The sequence below is a fragment of the Macaca fascicularis genome, chromosome X (genome assembly GCF_037993035.2).
Source record: "Macaca fascicularis isolate 582-1 chromosome X, T2T-MFA8v1.1".
Taxonomy (NCBI): domain Eukaryota; kingdom Metazoa; phylum Chordata; class Mammalia; order Primates; family Cercopithecidae; genus Macaca; species Macaca fascicularis.
Window position 1 is genome coordinate 12,791,899 of NC_088395.1, and position 27,894 is coordinate 12,819,792.

The window sequence follows — 27,894 nt, forward strand, 5'->3', positions numbered from 1 at the left end:
CATATATACTTAAACTTCCACATACTCCACAAATACTAAACTTGAAAAACAAAGCACCCTACATAATTTACCTTGCCACAGATGTGAAATAATTGTAAGCATACATAAATGTTAACAAAATACTTTCATTCAATGCTAAGGGGAGGTATCATTGAAAGGTGGACCAAAACAAACTACATGGCAATTTGATGTCTTTGGAAATGACATACCCACAAACCAGTGGCTCAGCACTGATATTAATATATCTTGCTCAGTTGTCTCAATCATTTATAGTAGTTTAATTTTTTCAAGAACACAGACGTTAAGGTACTTTTAATAATTTTGAAAGGCCATAGAGTATATCTATTTTTTGAAGTCAAGCTTTCATTGGAATTGCTTCTTTAACCTAATGATTAAATATAAAGAATACACAGATAAAATAAGGTTTTGTCTTCTTTTATTAGAGAAAAATGTGCTTTTCCATGCCCATGCTTTCCACATTTTTGGAACTGATACAGAACCACAGAGGCCAAACCTAAAACTAAATTATCTTTAATGTTAAAATTTAATTGACTGTGTATGTAACTGTGCAATTGCTGCTTTCTCACAGAACTGTCTAGGGTTCTTTCAACAGATCATAGAAACGTGGTCCAGCATTTAACAAACAGGCTAATGATAGAGGAGATATACTAATTTATACAAGAATTAAGTAAACACTGTCATGTGGTTTAGTGTAGCTCAAGTTATGCTTGTATCATATAACATAGGTTCAAGTTCTTTTGTCAGTCATCAGAATAACAGAGGTTGAAGATACATATGAATAAGTGGCAATTATTGCTGCAGCTGTTTCAAAAAAATAAATTTAAGTAATTGTGATACACATTTCTACAAATAAAATATTCCAGTGCTTACATCAATCCTGAGTTTTTAAGATTAAATATGCACTACTTACAATTACCACAATATTATTTTGGAACAGGGCGATTTATTTATTATTTATTTATTATTTTTATTTTTTGAGACAGAGTCTCTCTCTGTCGCCCAGCGTGGAGTGCAGTGGCGCGATCTCGGCTCACTGCAAGCTCCGCCTCCCAGGTTCACGCCATTCTCCTGCCTCAGCCTCCCGAGTAGCTGGGACTACAGGCGCCCACCACCATGCCCGGCTTTTTTTTTTTTTTTTTTTTTTTGTATTTTTAGTAGAGACGGGGTTTCACCATGTTAGCCAGGATGGTCTCCATCGCCTGACCTCGTGATCCACCCGCGTTGGCCTCCCAAAGTGCTGGGAATACAGGCGTGAGCCACTGCACCCAGCCAGGGTGATTTATTTTTTAAGTTGACTCTCTTCACCAAAAAGAGGGCTTTCATCATATTCTTCCAAGTCCTTGATACTCTTAAAACAAAAAGTCTAGTTCACTGACAAACTATCACTTTACATCTCACGTTTTAAACAGAGTAAATTAAATGTCAAAAGGAAACAGCTTTTAGTATTCAAAGGATGCTGGTTACTTATTATTATTTTTTTTTTTTTGAGACAGAGTCTCGCTCTGTTGCCCAAGCTGGATGGAGTGCAGTGGCACGATCTCGGCTCACTGCAAGCTCCGCCTCCCGGGTTCACGCCATTCTTCTGCCTCAGCCTCCCGAGTAACTGGGACTACAGGCGCCCACCACCATGCCTGGCTAATTTTTTGTGTTTTTAGTAGAGATAGGGTTTCACCGTGTTAGCCAGGATGGTCTCGATCTGACCTCGTGATCTGCCCGCCTCGGCCTCCTAAAGTGCTGGAATTACAGGTGTGAGCCTCTGTGCCCCTTCCCCTTATTTCAAATTTAAAAACTGTAATCAATACATGGAGCTCCAAATACTTAAATATTTTAATACCAGATTTCAGTGAAATATTATTATAGCATGTCCAACAGTCATGTACTTTGCTTGAAGAAAATGGTTTGATAAACATGTTATGGTCAAGATGGAGCAAAAACAGAAAAAGACTGGTAGTCTTACATCATGAAATACCGTATTTTTTCACCAGGTAGTGACCCATTTGTTATCACTAATAGTCCATATAACATGGTTTCCACTGAAGGGATAGAATGGTCTGTGATATGACCTCATCAAGTTAGAGAAAATATAACTATGTTTGAAATATATACTATTCCCTCAGCAAACAGTTCAACAGTTCCTACTCCCTAAAATGTGGTATGTTAATGCTGAGGAAGATGTAAAAAATGAACACACAATCTCTTTCATATTCCTGTGACATGAGGAAATGCACGAATAAAAAAAAATTGATAACAAAACTTATGTAACTGCTATGGAAGGGCAACTCACTCGGACATGTAGCCAAAAATGGAGACTGATGTCAACTTAGTTGGCAAAAGATTTCAATCGGTCAAAAACAAGAAAAAAAGAGATTTAAAAGCATTGTGAGGGAAGAGCATGAACAAAGCATGAGATTAATGGAGAGGACGTTCAGAGAAGGCTGTCAACCCGGAGAGGCAAGAAGAAAGACAGAAGGCGGCAAAACAAGCCTAAGAGGGGGTCATGTAAAGGGGAGAGTCTCTGAATATCTAAGAACTGACATGTGGGTGCCACTGACAGGCTGGGAAGAGGGAAGGGCTAGAAGCATTTTTGGAAGGGAAGGGTTTTAGGAAGATAGTATTTCTGATCAATGAAAGGTGGCTCAGAAGAGAAGAGAGAACTCAGAAAAGAGTTTAATAGTATAAGCAAGGAAGAATGAGTTCTTGAACTAGGGTAGCCTCAGTGGCAATTTAAAAAAAGAAATTTAAGGACCATTGCAGAGGTAAAACTTGCCTCATGATAACTGCATGGGAAAGATAATGGACTCAGAAGAGTCCAAGATGATACCGAAGTTCCTACCCTAAGTGGTAACATGTAGCATTAACATTGACAGGAAAACTTTTCTAGTCTCAAGTTCATACCAATTAATAAATGGTTTCTGGGGAACATTATAGTAACATGTTCTCCACTTGTGACTTCTATATAAATAACTGTGTTGTGTATAGATAATCCTCAAGTTGCTCAAAAATTTTATTTTCAAACTCTTTCCCAGTTTATTTAACACATCTCAGTTAGTGTAGAGGAGTGACATATGAACATGTCTTTTCACAAGATTGTTAAAAAGAATACCTTACCTCACAGAAAGGAATTCCATTGTTTCCTAAATAATATACATCTACATGAAGAAGAGGTCATTGTCCGATGACAATTTGCTAATGTGCTGTACGACAGCAGATAATTCACAATTCACAACATGTTAATAATCTGCTGGCTTTCCCATTCTGTTGTACATCTGAACCATCCCTTATTATTACAAATTGTCATGTAAAACCATTACTAGTCACTAATAATTTTGAAAGTGAATATGCCATAAAACACTCCTACATTACAGCAGAAAATAAAAGAGATACTCAGTAGTTACATTTGCCTACTTCCTATTTAACTAAAACTCTTGAAACAACACAAGTGAAAAAGACATCTAGAAAGGACTTATGGACTTTCTGCCTTCCAAAGATTTGTCGCTGATCTCCTAAAAACTGAAAATAAAGTCTTCATTAATGTGTTCATAAAGTATCAATTTTTATACACAAGAGGTATATTTCTAGATAAAATTTCTAATTTACCTTTTCCTGTTCTAAATAACTCCCACAAAACTATTCATGAATCCTAAAAATACTGTTTTATGTTACTGCATTTACCAATTATGTTAAATCTGGAACAATACATTCAAAGTGAAAATGGTAATTCAAAATGTATAACCAAAATATCTTTCCATACATTCAGAAACAAGCAGACTGTCTTCTATTTTTATGCATGTGTTGTATTTTATAAGAATATATTGTGTTACCAAATAGAACAGACCTTTGTGAATTGCTCGTGTGATGGCTCAATCTCTTTCAGTTCCTTTCTTATCTTGTTGCCACCTCTTTTGTTGCTCTTGAAATATCTTCTAGAAGCACAAAACAAAAAAGTGATTAAAATTGGGTAAATTTTAATACTTACAAAACATAATTCTGCATTAAAGAAATACTCTTTAAATCAATACCTGTGAACACTTTATTTTAGACAACGTTTATGACCAAATTTGAAACAATTGTGTTCACCACTCATGTGCTAAAACGATAACCTTTTTAATCAGTAATGGAGTAAAGAATTTTCTTTCTTGTACATATTCAACATGCACGTCCCAATTCTTGATTTCAAATGAAGAGTATTTGATGACCTTCCCTATAATTTGTTGACCACAGATAGGTAAGATCTATACAGAAATTAACTAAGAAACATTCTTTCTTATTAAGATTTTAAACACGTATTAAATCTTGGTCATTTCAATATGTACATAGATGAACCTTCCATTAATGACTGTTTTTCGGCACCTTGACCTAATCTCCAACAACAGTGTTCTTGTCTCCACTACGTGGCACACACAGTCATCCTCTAAATTTTGTCGCTCCCAATGACCATAATACCTACATAATACTAATAATAGCATTGATAAACAGCAACCATGAGCCAGATCGCATCCTGAAAAATTTAAATAAACCCGTTACATAGGAACCCTTTAATCCTCCAAACAACTCTGAAGTAGGCACTCTTACCATGTCTCCTTTCGTATATAAAGAAACTTTAGCACAGAGATAAATAATATGCCCATGGTTCCTGAGCTAGCAATGGTCAAACTGGAATTGGATCAAAAGCAGTGGGGCTCCAGAGTCCCAGCCCTTGACCACTGCAATCAGCTGTTTCTCCATCTTCCCAACATACAGCCACTACCTTCCTGCCACTGTAGGTCACTCACTTCAGTACTACAGCTCAGGAGTCTGTCAGGACCTGATGCCTATTGAATGGAGCACTTTTCACTGCCCAATGTCCCACCCCCATGTGCTCAGGTAACTCAGTCCCAGCTGAAATTCCACAGCTAGTCAGCATAACCCCATCCCTGTGTCTATGCCCTGCCCAACTCTCCCTCTATCAACATGCTCGGCTACACCCCAACCCAGGAAATTCCAACCCTACAGCTGTTCTTGTACAAATATGCCAACTGGGCTCACTTTAACTTCTTAATCGCTATGATGCTGACCTCAGTTGGACCACAAATGCTTCATGGCAATTATATTCCCCTGGTACATGAGTCCACTAACGGGCCCCCTCTTTGGGCTCATGCTCTCTTCCTTCTTCGCTGGATTTCTGCATGAACTATTACTCCCTGAGACATTGATACAATAGGTAGATCATAAAGCTAAGCCTGATACCAACAATTTGTTCTTCCTTTTCTCCTTCTCCTTCCTCATCTTTCTGCTCATCTGTGGTGAACTCTTCAAGGACATTCGGCAACTTCAGAGAAATTCTGTAATCACGTTTCTGCCTATAACACATAATAAGTAACAAGGTCATACATCATAGAGAGATGAAAAATTAATCCTATTCAAACCAAAACTGACTTGACATAGTTTATACTATAAAGTAGCAAGGGAGTAATAGCAGCTGAAATCTTTTTGGGAAAAGGTGAAATGAGTTACTCTCATTCTGAAAGGATCCTTTCCTAACTGACTACTAGAGCAGCTATCTTATATTCTTTACGTGTTGAAGACTAAGGAGGGTTTACTGCACTATAAATTTCCCAGAAACAATCATTTTCTCCAAGAGCAGTTTACTTTTCATTTCTTCTTACTAAATAACATATGGGTTCTCATAAGTAGGTTCGAGAATATTGTAGCCATTCATCCCGTAAGATTTCCCAAAAGAAATACTTCACTTAACTATTTCTCCACTTTGGCACAACAATGATTTCGTAAAAGGAATAGTGAAAACAGTTTAACTAATAACTTATTTACAACATAAGGTTATCCCTTTCTACATAATTGAATATTGTTAAGAATCTACAGACTAAACATTGAAGACATTTATCTTATATTCAGCTACCATATTTCTAGAAATGGCTAAACATTAATTTACAGGAAGACTATTTTATTTATTTATTTTTTTTGAGACAGAGTCTCGCTCTGTGGCCCAGGCTGGAGTGCAGTGGCCGGATCTCAGCTCACTGCTAGCTCCGCCTCCCGGGTTCACGCCATTCTCCTGCCTCAGCCTCCTGAGTAGCTGGGACTACAGGCGCCCGCCACCTCGCCTGGCTAGTTTTTTGTATTTTTTAGTAGAGACGGGGTTTCACCGTGTTAGCCAGGATGGTCTCGATCTCCTGACCTCGTGATCCACCCGTTTCGGCCTCCCAAAGTGCTAGGATTACAGGCTTGAGCCACCGCGCCCGGCCCCAGGAAGGCTATTTTTATCTGGAAGGCAAAAAGAGGTCATCTTCATTGGCTTCTAGGTAATATCTCTCAATTCTGTTAAACTGAGGTTATAAAACTAAAGAAACTTACCTGCTTAGGGAACAATCAAGTAAAATATGTTCTTCACTAGAGATGCCAATATGTAGATGCCAATGATATAAATATCATGATGCAAAAAAGCCAACAATCATACCTTTTTAGTTGCATTGTTCTCAAAACGTTTTTAACTCTATTCTTTATTTCACTGCAAGCTTTTGCAATCTTTTCACTCCTTTTTCTCTTTGCAGCAAGATCCTCTTTAATGTCAGCTAGATAGTAAATGAATATGCATTAAAAGTTCATGTTGAAAACTAGTTTCTTTGCATATATTGAAATTAATATGTGACTTGATGGTTCAGCAATATCAGAAGGACATTTAAAATGTAAAATGCAAAGATCATTTTACAAAGCAAGATTTACTCACTTTATGTAAAACCTTTCAGGTATTAATATTAGTATTCCAATTTCAATTGGTATAACAGCAAATCACTTAATTGACGGATGATGATAAAAAGCAAATAATTAAAACTGTTCCTTTTCTTTTTTCTGGGACGGAGTATCCCTCTGTCGCCCAGGCTGGAGTGCAGTGGCGCGATCTCGGCTCACTGCAAGCTCCACCTCCCGGGTTCATGCCATTCTCCTGCCTCAGTCTTCCTAGTAGCTGGGACTACAGGCGTCCGCTACCACGCCCGGCTAATTTTTTTGTATTTTTAGTAGAGATGGTTTCACCGTGTTAGCCAGGATGGTCTCCATCTCCTGACCTCGTGATCCGCCCGCCTCGGCCTCCCAAAGTGCTGGGATTACAGGCGTGAGCCACCGCGCCCAGCCACAGACTTTAATTTCTACATTTATAAAATGTCCTACAATTCAAAGGACATATTTTTGTGAAATACTGTCACAACTCATTACGTAAAGCACAAAAAAGTATCTTATTTAATAAGACCATCAAAAGGGTAGAAATAATACACAATAAGCAAAGTATTTTTAATCAATCTCGTGGTTGATGCTATTAACTGTATTTTAATAAAAGAAGCAATGTCCATGGGTATAAACATTTAGGTTTAAACAGATAAAGAAATACATTCAAAAACACGTTTGAAATATTTTCTGAGAGCTTTTTATCTGACATTTTTACCCATAGTGTGGTGTTTCAGAAAACTGTAATACTGCAAGGAATGCTTTCCCAAACATGGTTTCACATCAGAGATCTACCATCAATTGCTAAGAATAGTTTTCGGCAATCATAGAAGAGCTGCACCATAATACAAATATTTTTTACATATGGTATCCATCTATAATGCTCAATGTATTAGGAAGCTCACAAAACCAGCACTTTGTCACCACCAAGCAGAGCAAAGTTTTCCAAATATACTGCTTGTATGAATTATCACTATAGAAGAGCTGAAAATTAAAGTAAGCTTTTTAAAAATAAGAGTGTTGTCTCCATCGTCTCTACAGAAATTTTCTCAAACTTTTTTGAAGATATGGTCCTATAACAGTGCAACTAATATTTCACATGGCAATATAAAGTTTATGAGTTTTTGGATCCAATTACATGTTTCTCACTGGGTAGAAAGGTTGTCTTTCCTTTTCTACTACACAATTTATTACTGGAATAATAATAGAAAATCATCATTTTAGATAATTCAATTTTCCCTGGTACTTTAAAGAAAACAAAATCAGAAAGTTGTGACAATAGCTAAATTACGAACATGAAAAGCTCATGTTAAAAACTTTGAGTACATACAGACAGGAAGAGGGGAACAACACACACCTGGGCCTACTTGAGGGTGGAGGGTAGGAGGAGGGTGAGGATTGAAAACCACCCATCAGGTACTATGCTTATAATCTGGGTGACAAAATAATCTGTATACCAAACCCCTGTGACACGCAATTTATCTATGTAACAAACCTGCATATGTACCACCAAACCTAAAGTAAAAGCTAAAAAAAACCTGATATATGACTTAATGTGTGTACACTGAAAGGAATGAATAGAGCTGTTTCTCCTCCAATGTCCTCTAATATCCCCCAAACAATTAAATTTCCACGTGTATGAAAGAAAAGCCATCCCTCTTGCCATTATTAGAAGCATCCTCACATTCTGCATGAACAATTAAAAAGGTAAGTAAGAAAAATTATCAGATTACATTAAATGCTATATATGAGAAGAAGGCATTTAAGACCATCTTGTCATCCACTAATTCATATAACCTACTGTAACAGTTGTATGGTTAAAAACAATTTTCATAAACCACAAATAGCTCGTAAAATATACCTGCAATATCTTCTAGCTCCTTGGTACCAACCCTGTAAAAAAAAGTTGCAACAAAATTTTAACATAATGCTACACAAAATGCCATGTTTGTTGGGAAGAAATGTTTTATGTGAAATGTTCTGCATAGAACAGAACAGTGATGACATGATCCAAAGCTGACTTTTCCTAAAGACCTTATCCGACAGGCAAAAGTGACTTAAACACTTTACCCCACGTGTTCATCTGTTTCAGCAAAAGGTTCTCTTTCCTGATGCTCATCAGTTACATCTCCCTTCTTTGTCTCTGTAACAGGTTTTCTTTCCTCATGCTCATAACTTACTGGAGCCTTTCCTGCATTAAAATAAAAAAGACAAACTTTTTTAGAGGAAGACGCTGTTGTGGACATTTTTTTTTTTTTTTTTTTTTGTAGAGAAACGTACTATTTGTAGACTTTGTAGATTTGGAAGCCCTTCGGGCTCAAGTCCTAGTAAACAACGTTCACAGGTCAGACCCCTTGGATGTCAGGACAGCACCCATGGAGAAGAGCTGCTTTGAGAGCATTTGTAAACCTGCTATGAGGGGGAGCCTCCCACGGGAAGCCTAAGGCCCTTGAGCCTGCGTTGAAAACCTGGGGCATCTTAGCACACGCACGGTGGACTCCAAAGCCACGAAGGGGTCGGGGGCCTCGGGCTGCCCGTGTGCCCCCAGCGCAGAAAGCAGGCAGACCGTCAGGCGTGCACCTTCTTCCATATCCCCTTGGACTGTGTTTACCCGCAAGCTCCATTTCCTGGGCGACCGTAACTTGAGCCTCCAACTGGTCCTTGGCAGCCATCCTGCTGCGCTTCCTGCCCACGGGCTGCGTGGCTGGCTGTCCTGGGAAGCTAGAGGCAGCCTCTGAACCTGGTGAGTACAAAGACACACTAAGGAAACTAAGGAAACGAGGCGTGTTAAATGAAAGCCATCAGGATCGCGGGTTCAAGGGCGCCCCGAGTCCCCTGTGGGAGCAGGAGGGGACGCGGAGAAGATGCCATCATCCTTTCCTGTCCTGGCCCGTCCAGCGCTTCCCTGGGGCTGGCTGCAGAGCTCGCAGAATTCCGCGGCCTCTGCGGGATTCCTGCAGTACCCTTGGGACAGAGCTTGGCCCTGCCCCTGGGTTCCCCAGCGACCCCATGTAGTCAGGAGGGCCGCGGGGTGACACAGGATCTCCCCAACCATCTCCATGGATTGAGCCGGTGTGCACCTGTTTCTGACAGTCAGGGACAGGGACTGCCCACTAGCCAGCCTGAACGCCCAGGGAACCCCTGGTCACCCCAAGTATCCCGTCTTGATGGGCGGCCAGACAAGACGGACCCATGTCGACCCCCCCAGCCTCCCTCCCACAAACGCTGCACACATGTACAGGCCTCCGGGACCCTCCTGGGCCCTGGGGACCACTCAGGCAGCTCCAGCTCCCTGCCCTGCCCATTTCCTCGCAGGTCAGCCTGGCTGCCCCGCCCTTCACACCCTCTTCCCCAAAGAGCCTCATGCCCGCCTTCCCCGCATATCCACCGAAGGCACCTCGCCTGAGGGATCCCTGATCTTGCTCCCTCAGAGGACCTGAAGAGGCTGGCACCACGAAAGCTCACTGCCTGGTTCCTGGGTTCTCGCGAGAGCAGCCGGCCTGGCTGCCCGCGCTCCTCGCTGATTGGTCGGCTCAGTGCGCATGCAGGTGGCGTGCGGCATGGGGCCACGCCCCCTGCCGGCACACCCTCCCGCTCAGGGACTGTCCATGGCTGCTGTGGACTGATTGGGTGGCTCTCTGAGGCCTCTGTCCCCACGATTTTCCAGCTCCTCATCCTGGTGAAGGAAGCAAGGACCCGGGAGTGGGGAGTGCCAGAGGACCCTGCCCTAAGGAATGGAGGCCAAGTGAACGGGGCTTAGGACCTTCCCCCAGGCTCGTTCCAGCCACTCCTGCCCCTTCGGGTGGAATGGCCATCACCCCTGCGGGTGGGGCCCAGGCTCCCTCCCATGCCCTGTGTGCTTCCAACACGCCCAGCTGCATCCTTTTTATCAATGCATTGTGCTTTTATGTTTTATCTAAGAAAATTGTTGACTCCCAGCAGCGGCAGGTAATTTTCTCCTATCCTACTTCATTCTCTCACACTGGGTATTGCATGATTCTGTAGTGGATATACAAAGTTAAAGACTTTGTCTAGATTTCTCATGATGTGATCATTTCTTTTCTTTCTTTCTTTCTTTCTTTCTTTCTTTCTTTCTTTTTTTTTTTTTTTTTTTTTTTTTGAGATGGGGTCTTGCTCTGTCACCCAGGCTGGGCTGCAATGGTGCAATCACTGCTCACTGTAGCCTCAAATTCCCACGCTCAAATGATCCTCCCACCTCAGCCTCCCAAGTAGCTGGGACTACAGGTGTGTCCCATCATGCCCGGCTAATTTTATTTTATTTTATTTTATTTATTTATTTTTACAGACAGAGTCTCACTCTGTCGCCCAGGCTGGAGTGCAGTGGCGCGATCTCGGCTTACTGCAATCTCTGCCTCCTGGGTTCAAGCAATTCTCCTGCCTCAGCCTCCCGAGTAGCTGGGACTACAGGCACACGCCACCACGCCTGGCTGATTTTTTTTTTTTTTTTTTTTTTGTATTTTAGTAGAGACAGGGTTTCACCATGTTGCCCAGGCTGGTCTCAAACTCCTGAGCTCAGGCAGTCTGCCCGCCTCGGCCTCCCAAAGTGCTAGCATTACAGGCATGAGCCACTGCTCCCAGCCAATTTTGTTTATTTTTTGCAGAGATGAGGTCTCACTATGTTGCCCAGGCTGGTCTGGAACTCCTGGGCTAAGCGATCCACCGGCCTCAGCCTCCCAAAGTGCTGGGGTTACAGGCGTGAGCCATCGTGCCCAGCCCGATTATTTCCACGGCTGGGTTGGAAGCCATCTTCCCCTGACAAGGCAGCTCACCTTTATTTCTAAGAGTTCTCTATAACCTAAAGAGAATCCCTAATTACTGAAACTAAATACTACCAGCTGTCCCCATTTCCCCACAATCTACTTGGTACCCAAATTAGCCAATGAGACATCTTGGGCAATTTTAAGCCATGATTGCCTCAGGTTTCCCTCTCTTTCGAGCTTAAGATGTGTAACATTAAGAAAGAAGACAAATCTTGCAGAGGGCTTTGTGCAACCAGTCTTACAGCTTTCTATCCCATCTGGATCAATGTAATTTTCATATGCTTCATCAAAGATTTCAGCTGAAAGTACTATACCAGGTTCTGTCTATAATTGGAAACACATACACACATACACCAACTACTGGTATTCAGCTAAGAATTCAATGCCGGCTCATTTTTCTTTAAAAGAATGTCAAATCAAGGAACAATTCTCCATCACAAAGCGGAAGTTGATGTCAGGTGAAGACAAATGGGGATTACAGAGCTACTTCTTTGGCATAACCGCCTAGAAACAAACTGAAAAGGATTCTGCAATTTTAAATAGGCACAAAGACATTCTTTTCAGAACACCAAGTGTCCAAGTTACAAAACCCTGAAAAAATTCTTCTTTTAAACTTTCGGATGGAGCAATTTATCTCTTTTTCCCAGCTGGAGTATTTGTGAGGTGTCTCTCAGAAAGAAACAACTCAATACACAAATCATTAAGCCTTTGTAAAGGGAGGAAGTCTATTTGAAGCAACTCTCCGCTGAGGAAACAGGTTTTGTGAACTAACCAAAGCCTTTAGGGCAAACATGGTCACTTCAATTTTTTTTTTTCCCCCCACTGGAGGTTATCTACAAAGACCACAGGAAATGTTTAAGCAAATTTAAAGGCGATTTCTCAAGAGTTATTAGAATAAGTACAGTAATTTAGAGAATTGGTTTCTAATAACTGGAGGCATAACCCCCTCTTACCCCCAACACCCTACTCCACCCTATGTGAATCGAATGACAAGTAAGGATAATGCTTCATAACAAATGTAGAAATAACACCAATTTTCAAAGCAGCCCTTGCTCTTTTATTGCTGTCATTGAGAACTAACTGAAAGAAATGCACCCCTTGGATTCATAGACAGACAGAGGGACAAACAGATGGCTGGATATGTGATAAGCAACAACAGTATGGCCAAATGTCAATGATGGAATCTAGGTGGTGGGAACATGAATGTTTTCCATGAAATTCTTTCAACTTTTCTGTGTATTTGAAATTTCTAATAATAAAATGTTGGAAAACAATTGTTCATTTTGAAAACATCTAGAAATCTAAGATGTGATCACTGGGTTAAAGACTATATACATCCATACTCTGTAGCCTGAATTAGTGATTTACGCTCTAATAGCCAATCAAATTGCTCATTTATCAGACAGGGCTGGTAGCACAGGAGATGGAAGTTTCTCTACTGATAATCCTCCAGATGTTTGAGGGCTTCATGTTCATTTACATTTCAGTCTTTTCTCCAATTCTTAGACTGTTAGCAAAAGTTTATACTCAAATGAAGCAGCAAATTCTAGGCTCCAGCTGTTTAAGAATAAATGAAACATTCATGTCTTTCAGAAAGGCTTATCTGATGTACTCTGCACAAATACGCTCACCTATGATCTTCTCTGTGCAGACTCTATCAGGGCTGTTCTCAATGGGCTTTTCAAGACTCTCTCCAATCAGATTATAATTCCTTCAAGGGCAGTTCTTTGTCAACTTTGCTTCTCCAGCACTCAGCACCATGACTGGCACATGGTGTGCCGTCAGCAAATGCTGTGTTTGCTATATGTGAATTAATGCTGTGCATACATGTAGAGACATAGGCTCAGACCCTCTCATCAAATGGCAAAGTCTACCACCCAGTCCTGAGAATTACATCTCAGCTTAGAGCAGAGGGGCCTCACCCTGGCGTCTCCTGGAATCACTCAGGAAATTTCAAAACACACTGCTGCCTCCATCCTACCCACTGAGTTTCTGATTAACTGTGTTGGAGTTTGGCCTGGGTCTCAGGATGGTGAAATCTCCCCAGATGATAGAAAAGTGCATGCAGCACTGAGAATTCCAGGGTTTGGACTTTACAAGCCACCAGGTAATTTCATTTTCACTCACCTTCTTTCCTTTGATTCTCAGGACAAGCTACCAGGTCTCCAGGACTGAAGGTTATCATCTAAGTTGATGTTCTCAACTGGAGGTAATTCCACCCCCCCACCCCCTACCAGGAGACAGTTGGCAATGTCTGGAGGTATTTTTGGTTTTTATAGCTAGGGATGGAGGTGCTACTGGCATCTTGTGGGTAGAAGCCAGGGATGCTGCTAAACATCCTGCAATGCACAGGACAGCCCCACCACAAAGTATTATCTGGCTCCCAATGCCAACAGTGTTGAGATTGACACACCGTGGTCTATTGTAACTGTTTGATTAGCTAGGGCTTTCTTAACCAAAGTAATCTCCTTTGTGCACTGTGTGCCCATGGCCTGTATAAGACAGACAATTGCACAACAATTTATCCCAGAGTACATCTGAGTCAACTGTTGATGTTACATGTTGGATTGGCTCCAGCAAATGAAGAGCTGACATTCAATGAGTGTTCCCTTTGTGCCAGGCACATTATATACATGGCCATATGTTCCTCCCAGCAATCTTGAGAAAGAGAGGGAGAGATTCTAAATTTGAAAACTAAACTCATTATACAAGGTCATACATTGAATTAAGAGTTTGAACCTTTAACAACAAGCTCAAGACAAGAAGTTGCCTCAGATCCTTAATAGGTTGCCTTAATATAAAATTAATAGGCCGGGCGCGGTGGCTCAAGCCTGTAATCCCAGCACTTTGGGAGGCCGAGACGGGCGGATCACGAGGTCACAAGATCAAGACCATCCTAGCTAACATGGTGAAACCCCGTCTCTACTAAAAAAATACAAAAAACTAGCCGGGCGAGGTGGCGGGCGCCTGTAGTCCCAGCTACTCCGGAGGCTGAGGCAGGAGAATGGCGTGAACCCGGGAGGCGGAGCTTGCAGTGAGCTGAGATCCAGCCACTGCACTCCAGCCTGGGTGCCAGAGCGAGACTCCGTCTCAAAAAAAAAAAAAAAAATATATATATATATATATAAAATTAATAATGCCCTATGTTTCTCAAAACCCCTTGTTTGAGAAACTCAAGCCTAATACATTGTTCATCTTTCCTGCTCTTATTGAATGGAATTGATGTGCCATTCAAGCCTAATCATTAACAAGACATACCAGTACCCTTTCCTTGTAATCCTACCTTCCTCAACCCCACTAAGGATCCACAAAATACCTTTTAAGGTGAAGTTCTAATCACTTTCACATTATTGTAACCATGGCTTATGGCTTATCTTTGTTGTCATGGATAATTGAGACAACTGTGTGGGAATGGCAACTTATGAATGATCTAACAATAGGCCTATTAATATAGCAGTAAATGTCACAGTTATAATAGAAGGTACCATGCTTACACAGAGTATTGCCAGACCTAGCACAATTTCTGGCATAAGGTTTGTGCTTAATAAATGCTTGCTGGATGAACCAATGAAGTAATCAAATGAGTCGGAATAAGAGGTAACATATTCAAGAGATTTATAGAATGGAAGATCTAGAGTGCTTTTATTTCAGATTGATATGTTCTCTAGTGGTAACCAAAAGAGTAATAGCTGACTTTCACTTTATTATTAAAGCAAAAATAGAGCATATCAATTTTTATTTTCTCATTCTTATTTTGGTATCTAATAGTGTCACCAAATATTATATTATATGGATAACTATAGTTCTGATACTCACATCAACATTTCTAATCTTGTTGGTAGACATTATATTTTTCTTTAAAAGAAGGATAAACAGCTTAACATGGGAAATATTTGACATTATTAGATTTCTTAAAAAGAATTTTTGTGCTTTTATCAGCCTCTGACCAATATCTACAGGACTGACTTCTCCTTTAGGCACAGAGTTGAGGGACCACAAAATTACTTCAATTTCTCTTAAAAATAGCAAGGGAAAATATTAATATAATTCAGTATGGATTATATTATCTTTATACTACCAGAGTCATAAAATATAATTTTTATTTCATGTATTATTTTATATATATAATTTTTTTTTTTTGATGGAGAAAGGGCTTCACGAAGGAAAATGTGTCTATAGCTTATCAATGTCATGCAGTGGCCCTGGATGTCACCTCTCTATATTCCACTGCCCTACTCTTTTCAAATAGCTTTTTTATTTATTAGTTTTTTGGGGTTTTTTTTCTTTTTCTTTTTTGAGGCAGAATGTCATTCTGTCGCCCAGGCTGTAGTGCAGTGGCACGATCTTAGCTCACTGCAATCTCTGCCTCCTGGGTTGAAGCAATTCTCATATCTCACTCTCCCGAGTAGCTGGGATTACAGGCATGTGCCACCACACCCGGCTAATTTTTGTATTTTTATTAGAAACAGGGTTTCACCACATTGGCCAGGCTGGTCTCGAACTCCTAACCTCAAGTGATCTCCCCACCTCAGCCTCCCAAAGTATTGGGGTTACAGGCATGAGCCACCACACATGGCCATTAATTAGCTTCCAATTCTAATTTTTTTTTTTTTTTGAGATGGAGTCTCACTCTGTCCCCAGGCTGGAGTGCAGTGGCGCGATCTCAGCTCACTGCAACCTCCACCTCCTGGGTTCAAGCAATTCTACTGCCTCAGCCTCCTGAGTAGCTGGGACTACAGGCGCCCGCCACCATGCCTGGCTAATTTTTTGTGTTTTTAGTAGAGATGGGATTTCACTGTGTTAGCCAGGGTGGTCGCGATCTCCTGACCTCGTGATCTGCCTGCCTTGGCCTCCCAAAGTGCTGGGATTACAGGCGTGAGCCACTGCGCCCGGCCCGATTTCAATTTTTTAAGAGAACTTTGTTTCATCATCTAAGTGACTATCTGGGTCCTTCAGTGGAGGGAGACTGGCAACTGAGGACATTTTACAACCAACTGATGACAAGGGACTGACTCAAGGTGTGGAAGAGGGGAGAGGAAATTGGTGATGTGGGAACATACCAGTTTGCAGGTCAAAAATGAGGGGTTAAAGATAACTCCAAGACTCTCACCTCAGGGACATGGGCAGATGAAGGTGCAGTTAGGCTAGCAATCTCAAGTAAATACCATGAGAGAGGAGATGGTCAATGGGTCTCACGGAGATTGGGACTGGAAAGGGCTAAACCTGGCAGAGATAAAGGAAAAGGAGCCAGCACAACAGACTGAATAGATAGGAGGACATGCTGGAGAGCTGAGTCCAGGGACAGAAGAGGACAGAGATTTTAGAGTTGTGGAGAGTTCAGTAAATTCAAAGACCTCAGAGGGATGAAGAAGGTTGAGGCTTGGATGGCCACCACAAGCTTTGACCATCGCGAGGGTACCCAAGGTCTTTGGTAGTTTCTCAAGTGTGATGTAGGGAGAAACCAGATTGCAGTGGATAAAAGATATGAAGGCAGAGGCCGGGCTCGGTGGCTCATGCCTGTAATCCCAGCACTTTGGGAGGCCGAGGCGGGTGGATCACGAGGTCAGGAGATCGACATGGAGAAACCCCATCTCTACTAAAAATACAAAATTAGCCGGTCATGGTGGCATGCACCTGTAATCCCAGCTACTCAGGAGGCTGAGGCAGGAGAATGGCATGAACCTAGGAGGCAGAGGTTGCAGTGAGCCAAGATCGCTCCATTGCACTCCAGACTGGGCAACAAGAACAAAACTCTGTCTCAAAAAACAAAAACAAACAAACAAACAAACAAACGATATAAAGGCAGACAGGGAGAAAGAGGGTTCCTCCCTCCAGGGCCAGGACATTTTAGAATGTAAGTTGAGGAAAAGGAATCAGTGGTCACAGAGAGAGAAAGAACAAGCTGGTGTTTTTTCTTCTCTTCTGTCTCTCAAAATTATACTTTCACAGAGAGAATGAAGTGTAATAATCTAGACCAGGATCAACAAACTACGACCCCTGGGCCAAATCTACATTGCTGCCTATGCTTGTAAATAAAGTTTTATTGAAACACAGCCATGCCCATTTTTTTCTCTATTGTCTATGGCTGCTTTTACACTATAGTGGCAGTGTTGAGTAGTTGCAGCAGAAACCACCTGCCCAGCAAAGTAAAAAATATTTACTATCCGGTCCTTTTGAGAAGGTTTGTCAACCACTGTTCTAGGTCAACTCCCCTGATATAAAGATGGAGAAACAGACATTCCATTCCATTTCTATGTTCATTTGCTTTCGTGTTCTGACAAAGCAGAAGTGTCTACCAGAATTATTAATTACGTAGTATATGCGTCATCACCCACTGAATTTTAAGAGCTATGTATACAACTTTCATGCAAAGCGTCACCACTTTCTACTCTCATCAAGGTGAATTTTCCTCCCCATTCTAGCTGCAAACCAAAACTAAAGCTAAATGCACTTCCATCCTTTATACAGGCCTCGTTTCAGGAATGTTTGTTGGGCACATTAATGAGCAGAAATGACTTAGCTTTATAACTGCTTCTGAAAATCTTGAGATTTAAGTGAGAAGGAAATACTTTTGTTTCTGCCTCCAACCTATTTTAGTGTAAATCAAAGTTAATAGCTCATGGTCTGGTTGGCAGTTCACAAGAAAGGGCGAGGTTGCCAGAAAATCAAAATCACACAATTTCCTGTTTTTGAAGATGTATTTCAACAAGATCACTGAGAGCTTCAAAGACAAAAATGGCTGTCTGCCAGGGCCAGACCAGCTCCAAGCGCCTTTGTTTGCTTTATTGTTTGATGCTGTGGGGTCAAAGCACTCTCTCTATTGTGTTGTCTCTGCTCCCCACCTCTGTTATTTTTTTTTTTTTTTGGTTGTTATTCTATTAAGATTCCTGCTGAAAATTAAATTAAGCTTCCTAAGTTCTTCTTTGTTGATCCTAGCAACTAATTATAGAGAAACCAGAAAAAATTCTCAATACTTGGGCATTTTTTTAAGATTGTAATTGGCTACCCACAAAGTTGGTGGAACAATAGTTTTTGGGGAAAAAAAGAGATTCGTACTGATTTTTCAATGAATATTTAAAAATACCTTGGCATCAAACTTCCTCCCATTAACCTTGTTTGAACATAAAAAGGTCCCTCTTACTGGTGCTATAATTGACTTTCCCCACCTTACTCTTCCCTGTTCATCCTGACACATCCCCCACACTCCTTTTTAAATTGTGGCATAGGACCCACGTGGCCCCTGTAATCTTCCTTCAAGGCCAAAGCCAACTCCCAGAATACTCAGCATGTCAGTGTCACCTGCTCACAACTTTGGTTCTGGCATGGTTGAAAATTCTTCCAAGTAATGCCCAAGAGGGATAGCTTTTTTCTGGGGTGAGCTTGCTAAGCCAACTCAGAGGATTACAGTAGATTGTGATTACATCTTTCAGTGCAGAATGTCGGGGGTGGGGTGGGGGCGGGTGCATCTATGGAAGGATTAGAAAACTCGCTGACTAGAGGGGCTGCCAAGATCACTTTGTGTGAATTCGACTGCTATAGAAACTATGAAATTAGCTCACTGATCTGAACTTTGGGTCAAGACCCATGCAGCCATTCTAGACATGAATGGTTTTGGCCTTCAGTCACAACAATTGAAAATTAGACCCTTGAAGAAGGCAGGAGTCTTTGAAGCCTCCTTAGAATGTGAGGGCTTTAGACCTGGAGTACCTTAAAGGTTTTCTTTAAAAAACGTTTGGATGTAGTGACCACATTGTCTGATTTTAAATTCAGAAGGCATCCATAGAGTATCTGAAGTGCTACTGCCTTCGAGCCAAGATGCGTTATTTAGGGTAATGGCATTTCTGTAATCTGTCACTCCTGAATCTCCTGTAAGAGAAGCATTTTCTTAGACCTGGTCATTCCTGTCTAGGTTGACTATCAAGAGCTGTACACCTCTAAGAACAGATCTGAGGTGTGATGTCACACAGGTGGCCTGAAGGGGAAGACAGAGCTCTCTAGTTGTTGTAACTTAAGGTAAAAGGTGTGTAACCCCGGTACTACAATGACAGGGTCAGCTCACTCTGAAACCTGGTGATATCACCTGAAAGTCCTTGAGTTGAAATGGAGCACCTGCAGTCATTATGGTGATCACACCCTTCATGTCTTGCTAAATATCCCTCAACAGTTTAGTGATATAGGTAGTCATTAACAGGTCCCTAATGAGATTTTATTTTATTGAATTGTATTTCATTTTTGAGACGGAATCTCACTCTGTGGTCCAGGCTCGAGTGTAGCGGCACCGTCTCAGCTTACTGCAACCTCTGCCTCCCGAGTTCAGCGATTCTCGTGCCTCAACCTCCTGAGTAGCTAGGACAACAGGCGCATGCCACCACACCCGGCTAATTTTTTGTATTTTTAGTATAGATGAGGTTTGCCATATTGGCCAGGCTGTTCCTGAACTCCTGATCTCAAGAGATCTGCCCACCTCAGCCTACCAAAGTGCTGAGATTATAGGCATGAGTCACCCACTGTGCCCGGCCCCTAATAATATTTTAGTTAAGGAGATTTTCTGTATTTACGTAAGGCCATGCCAGAAATGTTTTCTTTAAAGGTGCTTTATTCATAGAAGTTTGCTGTCCTCTTTATAGTTTAAAATAATTGATTACTAGTTAGACACTACCAGTGTTTAATATTGAACCATCTCTGAATCACCAGTTTATTCTGTTCAGATTTCAAGTGGGTCGGGATTCACATTCACATTCGAACTTCGAATCCATATTGGTTCCTCAACACAAAAGGAACAGAGACACAGAGATAATCTTTGGCCATTAGTATTCACCATGGAAATTACCAAGATAATCTTAAAACATCATAAAAATCAAGAAGTTATAGTTTAGTCCCATAAAATCAGAATCATAATGTATTTCAAATAAATATCACTCTAAATCAGTATAATCCGTTCATCACACTATAAGTAACAATTACCCATTTGAAAGAGCTTCCTGAGTAGCCTGCAGGCTCAAATCAATGTTTTCTACTTAGTACAATCACAGCATTAAAAATTTTTTTTTATAATTCTAAAAATTATATGGGCTTAGGATAAATAAATGACAGTTTACCCCTTCTCAGTTTCATTCTTCAGAAGGATGTTAACATTACCTTATGTAAGCTTTCAGAACATTGTTTACTATACTGTACTTATAAAAATATAACTGAAATCGGTTGATTTGCTCCTCAGCAACCCTGTGAGTGGAAGCATTTTAACTAATAAATCTGTTTTCAAAAAATAGGATCATAATATACATCTGCACTTGCCTTCTTTCCTAACCTAATGATGTACTTTGGACATCCCTGTGTATTATTAGACATACATCTTCCTCATTTCATGGTTACACAGTATTCCACTGTATGGAGATATATTTTAACCAGTTCCTTCTTGATGGCTATTTATGTTGATTCTAGCTTTTTTTCCCCTTGGCTGGTATAAACATTGTATTTTTATATCATTGTGCAGTTGTGAAAATGCCTAGAAATAAAATAATTGAATCAACTAGATCCAGTTATTTAAAAATCTTGTGATCTGTTTCTCAATTATTGCCCTCTCCAAAATTGTCCCAGTATATATTTTCACTCATAGGGCATGAAAGCCAATTCTAGTGTTTATAAGGGAAGGCACTTGTGTTAACAGAGGTGTTACTCTTATAGTCTAGAATAGAGCCTTTACGTGCATGCACTCTCTCTCTCTCTTTCTCTCTCCCTTTTTCTTTTATAGACTCTGTGAGCAGATTAGCAGACATTTTGTATTTATAGCACTCAGTGGCAAACTGCATGTGATGATTATACCAGATTTCATCCTTATCCTTGATTGTGTGATGTTGTTCACATAGACACTGAACTTTAATTTGTGAAGATGGGCTTGATGATTTCAGGAAAACAGAGAAGACAAGATAAATTCTTAAGATCGCTATTTAGAAAACTGTTGTGAATTTGCTGATTTGGCATGTGGATGTAGAATAATAAACCTTGTTACTGGTATTACAGATACCATGCAAGTCTTTGCCCTATATTATTGTTTTTCAGAACTCAAGCCATTTTACATGTCCATAGGATCATCTTTCTGCAATGACACCGGCTGTCAGAATAATTTATAGAACATAGAGTCCAACTCTGGATAACCCAATCAAAAAAAGGAGTTGATTGAAAGGACATAGGTAGTTCATATAATCATTAGAAAAGTGAAAGGTCAGACACAGAAAACAAACAGGAACCAGGGGCAGGCCTGATGACCAAGGGTAAACAATTCACACTGTGCTTTGGTTAAGGCCACACTGCTGACACCACCACTCCTGGGCCTCCCCACACCTCTGGGCTCCTGACCCCACTACTGCCACCTAGAAGAGTCTCACACCTGTCTCCCTCAACACACAAAGTCCTAGGTGCAACTTTCTCATTGGATGAGCCTAGGCCATGTGCTCAAGCCCCAGCCACAGAAAACTTTGGGAGAGGGAATTGTCTGAGGTCCTTTAACTTCCCCTTTGGAAAATCTAACAACACCTGCACAATGGCGAATTGTCTCCAAATAGAGAGTTCAATGCCTCATAGCCAAAACAAGTCAAAAACAATAAAGAGGAGAAACGAGAACTGATCACCACTCTGAGGTCTCCACTTCTGTTTCTGGAATGATGTTATAATTTATTTCTGACTTTCTTTATTGGCACCTCCTTAAAAGCAGCAGATTAGCTGTTTGTAACCTGATCTAACCTCTCTGCGTTGGCTCCCAGCATTATTGTTTTTAAAGATTCTCAGCGCCGGGCGCGGTGGCTCACGCCTGTAATCCCAGCACTTTGGGAGGCCGAGGCGGGCGGATCACAAGGTCAGGAGATCGAGACCACGGTGAAACCCCGTCTCTACTAAAAATACAAAAAATTAGCCGGGCGCGGTTGTGGGCGCCTGTAGTCCCAGCTACTCGGGAGGCTGAGGCAGGAGAATGGCGTGAACCCGGGAGGCGGAGCTTGCAGTGAGCCGAGATCGCGCCACTGCACTCCAGCCTGGGCGACAGAGCGAGACTCCGTCTCAAAAAAAAAAAAAAAAAAAAAAAGATTCTCAGCAATAACAAGAATGCTTCGTGATCACCTAGCGTTTGCAGGTTGCTAGATGCTTTTCCACGTAGGACAGCATGTGCTCAATCGCCCACTGTGTAGTGGGGATAATTCCTCCGTGTCTTGTTCGTTTTTGGACGTGACTCTTTTTTCTAACCCTTCTCTCTCCAAACCCTAACCTGGCCATTCCCACTGCTTTCTCAGCAACATTGGAGAGCACCATATTAATCATCGGAATGAAGACTTAACTGTTCTTGGATTTCAGGACCCTCCTTCTCCCATATTGTCCTGTCCATCAAACCACTGCTTACCACCACAAATCATTCATCCAGCCAGCGGGGTCCCTCCTGCTCAGTCCTGGGTCTTACCACATGCATTACCCATTGGCCTCAATGGAAATAAGATCCTGTATTTTGAATGAAAAAAAAAATGCCTTTATTAGTATTATTTTTATTTTTAAAACCAGCTGTATGTTCTTTGGAAAAGTAGGGAAGCCTTCTGGACCTAGATTACTTACCTGAAAGCTGAATGTGGAGCCGGGTGATTTCTGATTTCTTCCTCCACTGTAACCTTCTATATATTTAAAAAATTCCATGAACAGAAGTGGGATTGATAGAGGAGGGTACTCAAAGCAACATTAAAGGGGGGAACTCCTTCTTTCACTGGCTTTATCTGAAAATGAGAATCATAACCGATATTCTCAAAGTAGCTTGAGGACTCGAGTTCATTGACACCATGTGAGTTAACTGTTGAATGCTCCTTTGAGGTCTTAATATACATGCCCATGGAGATCTTTTTAGCTTTCAAATAAAAACCATAAGCATGAAATGCCTAATTCCTGTCCTGGGCACTTCATGCTTTATTAAAATATAATAGTATTTGTTATTTTCATGTGTGATAATGGCATTGTGGTTGTGTTTTTAGAAAGTGTCTATCATTTAGAGCAGGATTTCTCAATCTCAGTGCTACTGACATTTGGAGACAGTTCTTTGTTGGGGCTGAGGGTGTCTGTGCATTATAAAATATTGAGCAGCATCCCTGACTTCTACCCACTAGATGCCAAAGCACCCCTTCCACAGTCGTGACAATCAAACATGTCCCCAGACATTGCCAAATGTCCCCAGAGGAGCAACTTCACCACCAGTTAAGAACCACTGTTTTAGAGATACATACTAACATATTTTCCAACGAAATAATAAGATATCTGGTAGGGAGTGGTTGAGGATATGGGTGTGGATAAGGCAGGATTGGCCAAGGACTGACAGCTGTTGGATTGGGTGATAAGTACTGGGGCCTCATATTATCTTGACCACTTTTGTGTATATTCAAGTATCTAAAATTAAAAGTGCAAAAAACATTGTTTTAACACATCAGTGGTATTGATTTTAAATCTGTTCTCAAGGTTGAGCCTGTAGAGCATCTTATCCTGGAAAGATTAGGAGCTGAGGATAGGGGAAGTAGAATATTATTCATGCTCTTGACTAACTGTTTTTGACCATTCTGGGGACATACTAAGTTTTGAGTGGTTAAACTGAACTCTTAATCAGCCTTACTAGTGTCAAGCCATTCTGCACATGCCACCATTATTTTTTTCTTCCTGGTCATCTGGATGAGCATTAGCCAAATTGAAGGTTGAGGCTGCATTATCTGAGGAAGCCTTCCATCCTCCCCATGGCCAACAGCCCCTTGTTTAGGCCATTTGCTTGAGTGCAACTATATCCCAGCCTTGCTGCTTTCAGGGCTGATGCTTAAGGGCAGGTTTCCCTTATTACAGTCTCATGGGCACCAATGTACACAGTGAGAAAGGGCCTAGGGGAAGGCTGAGCCTGGCTGGAACTAGAGGAACACCAGCAGGGATCCAATTAACAATACATAATTACCAGTGGGCCTGACCTTTCTTTAGCCTGAGAAACATAACTGGAACTTAGCTTGAGACTGGGCAGAGTAACTCTTAGAACCTTTATTTTGAGGCTAAGTATTGGGTTGGACCATCCAGAATGGAGCAGGAATATGTAAGGATCACTTTGGAGATGATGTTGGGCTGGTGGTAGCAAAGAGGTTGTACAAACTGGCAGTAGAACATCAAAGTGATTCTTTTCTAAGTTTAAGAGGAGTAATCAAAGCTGTCTAGAAAAATTGGCAAATCATAATTCTCTTCGGCATAGAAAAAATGTAGATACAATTGATTTAGAAAAATCCACAGCTACTTTCAATCTTAAAGATAGTAGATGGTGTGACTAAGAGCTGGAACTCCAGCCACACCACCTGGACTTAGATTCCAATTCCACTCCTTATGCACATCCCACGCTAACCTTTGTAAGGCAAGTTATGGAAACTTTCCTCACCTCAGTTTCCTATCTGTAAATCCAGGACAATAATCATATGCCTCTCCTAGGGTTATATGAGGATTAAATGAGTTAGTATACTAATGGGTTTAGAATAGGGCCTAGTGCAGAGTAAACAATGGATGTTGGTGATTGTTAGCTAGAACTAACCTTCTTTATCTTGCAAGACAGTGTAAACATTATGTAGGCAGGACAATTTGAGGGTCGGGGAGAAGAAGCCGCTTCCATAAAATTTAAAATGATCATCAAAGGCCATTTCTTTGGATTAGTAAGTTACTTGCTTTTCATATTTTTGGGAGTTGGCATGTAGCATGGGACATTTATCAAGTGCTGTTTCTCTGATAGAGCCATTCTTAAAAGACAGGAATTTGAATGGGGTGAAGGTGGGAGGAGCAGGGGACATCTGGATTATGGGGGCTCTGCCTTTGAAATGGTGGCTGTGTGGGTCCTCGAGGGACTTTAAACCCTCAGAAGACAGTGGCCACTGATGCTGGGAGATGGGTGAGGGATCCCCAAAAAAGATATGCCATTTGAGAATTATTTCTGAGCTAAGAATCTCTTGACATAAAGTAACTGTGTTAAACTGAATGTGCCCCGTATCAAAGGGTTCCCATTCTCCGTTCAAATTTGTCTTTTTTACTATTAATGTGTTAAAGACTCCCAAACCCTTTGCCCTTGTTGGGTACTTTGTTTTCAACCCCATCTCCCAGATGACACACAAACCCTCTCTAGTGTCATTTCAAATCTGGAACTGAATCTGATAGCTCTCTTTGTTGTCAGAATTTTCTCATTAAATGAGGTTACAATACTTCATATTTACAGGCTCCTTAATTTCATCTTTGATGTTTTTCTTTTTAGCAAGCATATTATTCTGGCTTTCTTACAAATACTGCTCAGAATCAGAGCAAGGGCTTCTTACCCCCTTGCAAGGGTGGCCCAATCACTGTCTGCTTTTGATTTGTGTACTCTGTGCCTTCTGTGAGCAGCACTGCCACTTGAAACCCGATTCCCAGAGCAGTCCTTGGACCTCTTGTATCAGCATTCCCCAGACTATGAATTAAAATGGCAGTTTTCTGTTTCAACCCTAGACCTTCTGAATCTGAATTTCTAAGAGTGGGGCCCAGGAAACTGAATTTTTATTAACTATCCCAAGGGATCTGATGCACACTGAAGTATGGAACTGTGACCTCGTACCCTAAACCCACGTTCTCCATTGCAAATCCTTCAGCATCCTTACCTTCTGTCTTACCCACCCAGGAGACTCCCTTCCCAAATACGCATCCTGCATGGTGTCATTGCATTTGCTTTCCTAGGGAGGGATGAAGATAAAATCTTGACATGTGCTTTGTGGTGAGGGGAGAAAGCAGTTTTTATCTGAGGCTGAAAAGTTACATCTTGAGCCTCAGACAGAAAACTTAGGATGAGTCACCCAAGGAAAGGGTCAAGAGGTCGGCTAGCCTGAGCTGATAGAGCGAGACAGTCTTGTGAGTCTGACTAAGTTAAACCATGATCTTGGGTCAATAAATACTTGCAGAATGAAACAGATGATTTACTGATATTGAAATGGCCAGGCCACTTGGATGATCTCCCCAAGTACAATGTCTAACTTTGAGACTTTATACATTATAGTAAAATAGTGGCCAGGCATAGTGGCTCACACCTGTAATTTCAGCACTTTGGGACGTTGAAGTGGGAGGATTGCTTGAGCCCAGGAGTTCGAGACCAGCCTGAGCAACATAGCAAGATTCAGTCTGTAAATTTATACGTGTGTGTGTGTGTGTGTGTATAAAATAACTTGGGCACCCTACAAGCTGACTGGGACTTGGCCTTGACTCTGACCTTGATTGCTCTTATTCTATGAATAATTCCAAAAAGATTGATTATCTGATTACTCAGGCCACTGCAAACGGGAAGCACCTGATTAGAAGCAATTTGCAAGAGCAAGAGAAATATGCAAATACAGGCACAGTGAAAGAGGCAAAAATTGACAGAAATTTCTGGAAAATTTGCTTATGTGGAACTTATCATTCCTTGATGATGAAAAATGGATAGGTGAGAACGTAAAGATAGCTGTAAAAATCGAGCACTTCCAACTTCAAGACTTGACCTTAAGAATCCTCTAGTACTTAAAAAAAAGTAGGCCATTGTTGATCAAATATAACATTGACTACTTTGGGATGGAGAAGTAGAGATGATGAAGGGTGAAAAAGGCTTTACACAAGTCATGGAATTGAGTCAGTAATGATCTAGGGGGCTGGAACTAAATCCCAAATAGGTCTCTCCGAATTTATACATTTGGTTTCATAAAAGGAAATGACAGCCTAGAAACCTCTGTTGAGCTTCTCTTCCATTTGATTGACCTAAATTTCTTTTGGCTGATTACCAAAGCATTACACTAGCAAAATGTTTGCCACTACTATATGGACATTTAAGCTGGAAATACAATACTCAAGTAATTAGAATCAATGTTTCCTATACAAGTATAAGTGATAGCTCAGATGTTTCTCTGCATATAGGGGAGAAATAAAATCAAGTTCTGGCAGAATTCTGTAAACATCAGCTAATTTCAGACAATTCCAACAATACCATTATAATGTACAGGGTGTTGAAGTCCAAATTCTAAAATAAAATTGAATAATATTATGCCTAATTGTGTGACCCTTAAGGTTATGCTAAGAGAATAAACTTAGTGTTTATTGTTATCTGAGGATATTAACTAAATAATTAAGGCAATAACTTGTGTTTGATAGTACAGTGTGCCTATGTGATTTTCTGTTAAGAGGGAAAATATATGCATTAGTCTGCTTTCATGCTGCTGATAAAGACATACCCAAGACTGGGAAATTTACAAAAGAAAGAGATTTAATGGACTTACAGTTCCATGTGGCTGGGAGGCCTCACAATCATGGTGGAAGGCAAGGAGGAGCAAGTCACATCTTACATGGATGGCAG

At 41.1% G+C, this 27,894-nt stretch overlaps 1 protein-coding gene across 8 annotated transcripts; it reads right to left on the reverse strand.

Moving 5' to 3' along the window:
* Positions 1–419: 419 nt before the first annotated feature.
* Positions 420–27,894, reverse strand: FAM9C (family with sequence similarity 9 member C). 8 transcript variants are annotated; one of them, XM_045383711.2, is made up of 10 exons: positions 27,818–27,894; positions 23,115–23,269; positions 22,909–23,003; positions 9,230–9,478; positions 8,809–8,929; positions 8,600–8,631; positions 6,476–6,590; positions 5,252–5,360; positions 3,857–3,941; positions 420–3,531 (listed from the first exon to the last, which is right to left on the reverse strand). In XM_045383711.2, exons 3-9 carry the CDS (start codon positions 22,919–22,921, stop codon positions 3,882–3,884), a joined length of 699 nt encoding a protein of 232 aa, XP_045239646.2. In that variant the 5' UTR covers positions 22,922–23,003; positions 23,115–23,269; positions 27,818–27,894; the 3' UTR covers positions 420–3,531; positions 3,857–3,881. The 8 variants fall into 8 exon arrangements, with proteins under 8 accessions (XP_045239646.2, XP_045239645.2, XP_045239649.2 ...); XM_045383710.2 differs by having other exon boundaries at positions 3,857–3,944; positions 27,818–27,877; XM_045383714.2 differs by having other exon boundaries at positions 3,857–3,944; positions 9,350–9,478; positions 27,818–27,869.